This window comes from Chionomys nivalis, chromosome 1 (assembly GCF_950005125.1).
Source record: "Chionomys nivalis chromosome 1, mChiNiv1.1, whole genome shotgun sequence".
NCBI lineage: Eukaryota > Metazoa > Chordata > Mammalia > Rodentia > Cricetidae > Chionomys > Chionomys nivalis.
The window spans coordinates 133,443,662-133,448,502 of NC_080086.1; the positions used below are offsets into that span (position 1 = coordinate 133,443,662).

Below are 4,841 nucleotides of genomic sequence, written 5' to 3' on the forward strand. Positions count from 1 at the left end.
GGAACTCTGGGGAGTGTGTGTTTACTTAGGAATGTTCTTCCACGCCCATCATCTGATTATCTAGCAACCAAGATAATGTATGGAATCTACTGAGCCCGGCACTTTATAAGGCACAGAGCTTCGAGTAAGAAGGAGACAGGCACTCCCTGTTCTCCAGGAAGTGGACGGGAAAACAGCTGCTGAGGGAGGCTGGCGACTTGCTTGCTGGCATGTGGCCAACTGGTGTCTGACTGAGGTTGACCTGCCTGTCCTGGGCAGATCCCAACAGTGTGCAGATTCAGCATCCTCTTTCATTCTGGAGATTCCTTAGCTCAGGAAGACTGAGACAGGCACCTTGGCAATGTGTGTGCACATCACATAGCCCATACAGACCTGGTTCCTCTCACCCCTGGGCCTTAAGTGGTGGAGATCAGGAGCGGCTGACCAAAAGGTAGGTGTGACTGAAACACCTGTGTTTCTTTGCTAATCTCCTTCAAATATGTTTGTACAACCTTTCTAGAATGTTCCACAGTCCTGTAAATGAACCACTAACTCTTTTTTTTAAATTTATCACCTAAAACATGAACGAGGAGTTTTTTTAAGCTGCAGAAATGGATTGCAGCCATCAGAAGGAAAAATAACTAATTTATTTGTATTTACTGAGATTATTACAAAATCACCTGCGTATTTATATACGCACTCAAGCACAAACACCATCGACATTAGTCAGACCCCTAACCTCAGCAGCTCCTAAGCCTCCCAAGTTGTTATGTTGTTGCTTATTCTTTTTTATTAGCTTCTCAGTCTCAGCAAAGCTGCCGGGTTTCAGTATTGACATTAAGTCTGCATTCCCTGAACTTCAGCTCGGGTCTCTGTGAGATGCTGGAAGTGGGAACCCTCCTGGTCCTCAGCTCTGTCCCCTCTTCCTCTGCACCTGTTGCCTCAGGTTCTGGTTTCTGCAGACGCAGACTCCGAGGTGAGCATCCCATGCAAACATTTATTTTCCAGGCAAGCATTTCTTTTGGACAGCGATCCTGGGTCATACTCATGGAAAAATGGTGCAGTAAAATGGGAAAGGGAAGAAGACAAGAAGGAATTTTTAAACAAGTTGCTGTTGAAACTGCTGTGAGATTCTGGGACACAGTGGAGGGAGGAAATTGGGCTGTTTATCACCCCTCCCCCCATCTGTTATTGGCTGGGGCTACTTCCCGGACACCACCCTTTAGGTTAGGAGTTCTCAACCTTCCTAATGTTGCAACCCACCACAACAATTCCTCATGCCGTGGTGACTGCCAACCATAAAATTGTTTTGTTGCTGCTTCTTAATTGTATAGTTTGCTACTGTTATGAATCATAATGTAAATACTTTTTGGAGGCAGAGGTTTGTCAAAGGGTTCATGACCCACAGGTTGAGAACCATGGCTTTGAGAACACCTGTTTTGTTTGTTTTGTTTTCCTGGCCAGGAGTCATCCCTGGCAGCCAGGTAAAAGCCTCAGGCAGAGGGAGTCACTAGAGCTCTCCCAGCCTTTGTGGCCAAGCGGTGAGTTGTGAACGTCAGTTTGAAAAGGTCAGACTTGATATGGCTCTAAGTGTAGTCCTGCTCTCTGTAGCTGGGCTCTTCATGGAGGACAGAAAGGTTTGCACATGGTTGCCTTTTGAGAGAAGCCGCGGGTTCCAGAACCACCCTAGAAACTTAAGTCCCGAGCCAAGGACCTCCGCACTAGCTTCAACACTGTTGACCATCGTGGACTAACTGGAGCTACAAATACTGCTTCCTGCCTTTGTCCTACTATCCAAGACATTCTAAAAGTGATACTTCCTCGCATGATGTCTCCGAGAAAGTAAAAATACCTTCCACTCAGCTTTCCATAGTTGTTCCTACACAGCTCCATGGGCCTGTGAGAGCTGGCCTCCAGTTCACAGTGATCTTCTGATATCAGGCACTGATGTTCTGGGATCTCAGGTGTGAACCACCGTGTCAGGCCTCTATTCTTTTTAAAGAAATGCTTTCAGGCTGGGCGGTGATGGCGCATGCCTTTAATCCCAACACTCCGGAGGCAGAGGCAGGCGGATCTCTGTGAGTTTGAGGCCAGCCTGGTCTACAAGAGCTAGCAACAGGACAGGCTCCAAAGTTACAAAGAAACCCTGTCTCGAAAAAAAAAAAAGGCTTTTAAAAAGTACCAAATATATTATTTAATTTCCTTTTACTAATTTTTGCTCTTTGCCCCATCTCAGCTGCTCACTTTTGTGGCCAGAACTGCTGACCTATCAAGACCTGTACTGGTGCATTCCTCTTATCTTATCTCAAGCGTTCTGCTTTGACCAGTGCTTCAACTTGCTAGCTGCTTTCTAGTGTGTGCTCTGCTTCCAACAGTCCTCCCGTCACCCATAACCCCAGTGACCCCAAGTCTATGTATCTCATCTCTCTTTAAATGGTGCTGGGGATCCAAATTCAGGTCCTTGTGCTTATGCGGCAGGCACTTTATCAACTGAACTATTGTCCTGAGGCCTTTTTGTCTTGTTTCTCCTTTTGATGGTGCTGGACATTGAACTCAAGGCCTTGAGCATGCTGCGAAGACACGTTAACCCCAACCCCTTTTGTTTTTTGAAATCAGATCTTACTCTGTAGCGCAGGCTAGCCTGTAACTCAGTTTATGACCCAGCTGGCCTTGATCACACTGAAGGCAGTCCCTCACCTCTGCTCTCTTTCAACTAGTTCTGTTCTACGTTTGATGTCAGGGAATCATATTGGTTCTAGCTTCAACATGCACTCAGCCTACACCACACCAACTTTTATCTAAACTTCTGTCATCACCCAACAAAGTCAACTCAGGATTCTTTTTGGTCAACTTTGTGCCTTTCAGCCTACACAGCAACCCTAGTGATGCTTTCAGAGCAGGACTCCGGTGATGTTGTTCCTCTCTTCAAAATTCCCTAAAAGTCCTAGAACCCATCAGTGTAAAAGCCAGTGGCTTTACGTCAACCCATGAGAGTCGACACTGTTTGGCTTATTATATCTCTTGAGTTTCTACCCTGGTTTATTTTCAGTGTTGAACAGCAACGTGGAAATGTAATTCAAATAAACCCTTTCCTCCCCAACTTGCTTTTCAGCCATGGTGTTTTGTCTCGGTAATAACCCTAAAACACACAGTTGGTTCAGTGTTTCCCTTACATGTCCATGCATTTCACTTTGCTCTTGGATTTTTGGGAGCTTCCTTCAGTCTTGTCAGTCCTACTCATTTGCTTCACCATAGGAAATTAAGCGCCATCATTTCTTCAGATGGGAGCTCCGTATCTCTTCTGGATCCCCTACTTTTTAGATGTTAGCCATTCTGCTTTTGTCCTCCACATATTAGTGACTCCTAGTCAGTCTCTCATTTCTTTATTTTTGCCTGCTTTAATTTTAATCGAATAGTCAAACTCACATTTATTGAACCTATCCTTATATTTCTTCTCTCTATTGTGATTTCCCCTTCAACTATTATAATAATAAAATATATTGTTTCTACATGGTTCTTTTTTATCATTTTCAATTTCTGCTTTGCATTTAATTATACTTTTCAAGCTTTTTTTTTTTTTTTGATTTTTGAGACATGGTTTCTCCGTAGCTTTTTGGTTCCTGTCCTGGAACTAGCTTAGCTCTTTTTTTTTTTTTTTTTTTTTTTGAACTCTGGAATTTTATTCAGTGGGTCTCTGGGTCTAGAAGAAGGTGTTAGGCCTCTTGGTAGTGAAGCGAGGCTTGTGCTGGCGCCGCAGAACACGGTGGGGCAGCGGGAACTTGATCTTAGAGTCATGGAACTGCTTGACAGCCGGCCTGCGACATTTGCCGGCGGCAATCTCTTCCACCTTCATGATCTGGATGGAGTGTGCACGGGCACGATGCCGGGCACCCATGTCTCGGTAGCACTGTGTGACAGCCCCAGCGGTGGTCAGGTCGCGGTACTCGCGGTACATGTTGTGTGTCCCACTGCGGGAGTCATAGCGCAGCCAGATGCCGAAGTTCTTCACGCGCAGGGGGGACTTCTCGAATACCTGCCCACAATACACGATCTCCCCAGATGACTTCTTCATCTTCTTTAGCTGTGACACGAAGTACCAGAAGCGGGACTTGGCCACCACATGGTTGGGTGCGAAGATGCGCATTCGGTACAGCGGTGGTGTGTGGCACTTCGGGGTGGGCAAGCAGCGCCCCACCACCTTGTACTCCCGGAGTGTGCCCGAGGCCTTCATGGCGGTCCGTCCTCGTCCGCCGCCAGTCACAAAAGGCCTAGCTTAGCTCTTCTAGACCAGGCTGGCCTCAAACTCACAGAGACCCGCCTGCCTCTGCCTCCCGAGTGCTGGGATTAAAGGCGTGCGCCACCACTGCCCGGCTACTTTTCTTTTTTCTTTTTTATTTATTTATTAAAGATTTCTGCCTCCTCCCCACCACCACCTCCCATTTCCCTCCCCCTCCCCCAATCAAGTCCCCCTCCCTTGCCAGCCTGAAGAGCAATCAGGGTTCCCTGCCCTGTGGGAAGTCCAAGGACCACCCACCTCCATCCAGGTCTAGTAAGGTGAGCATCCAAACTGCCTAGGCTCCCACAAAGCCAGTACGTGCAATAGGATCAAAAACCCATTGCCATTGTTCTTGAGTTCTCAGTAGTCCTCATTGTCCACTATGTTCAGTGAGTCCGGTTTTATCCCAAGCTTTAGAAAAAGACCTTGATTCACTCGTTCCAATATTTTGGTCAGATGTGTATATATTCTCCAATTTGTTGACTTGTTTGAGATTGTTGTAAATCTCATGTGTCTAGTTATTCTGCCTCTGAGCTCAGACTCCATGGGGGAATATCAGATACTTTGGTAAAATGCATTTAAAGAA

General features: G+C 46.3%; 1 protein-coding gene across 1 annotated transcript; it reads right to left on the reverse strand.

Moving 5' to 3' along the window:
* Positions 1-3,663: 3,663 nt before the first annotated feature.
* On the reverse strand, positions 3,664-4,246 carry LOC130881807 (60S ribosomal protein L18a). Its single transcript, XM_057781600.1, has one exon. It carries the CDS (start codon positions 4,208-4,210, stop codon positions 3,680-3,682), a length of 531 nt encoding a protein of 176 aa, XP_057637583.1. The 5' UTR covers positions 4,211-4,246; the 3' UTR covers positions 3,664-3,679.
* Positions 4,247-4,841: the final 595 nt, after the last annotated feature.

Bases quoted from the DNA above. Each gene is read 5' to 3' on its own strand.
- LOC130881807 (XM_057781600.1), bottom strand. From the start codon at position 4,210: ATGAAGGCCTCGGGCACACTCCGGGAGTACAAGGTGGTGGGGCGCTGC.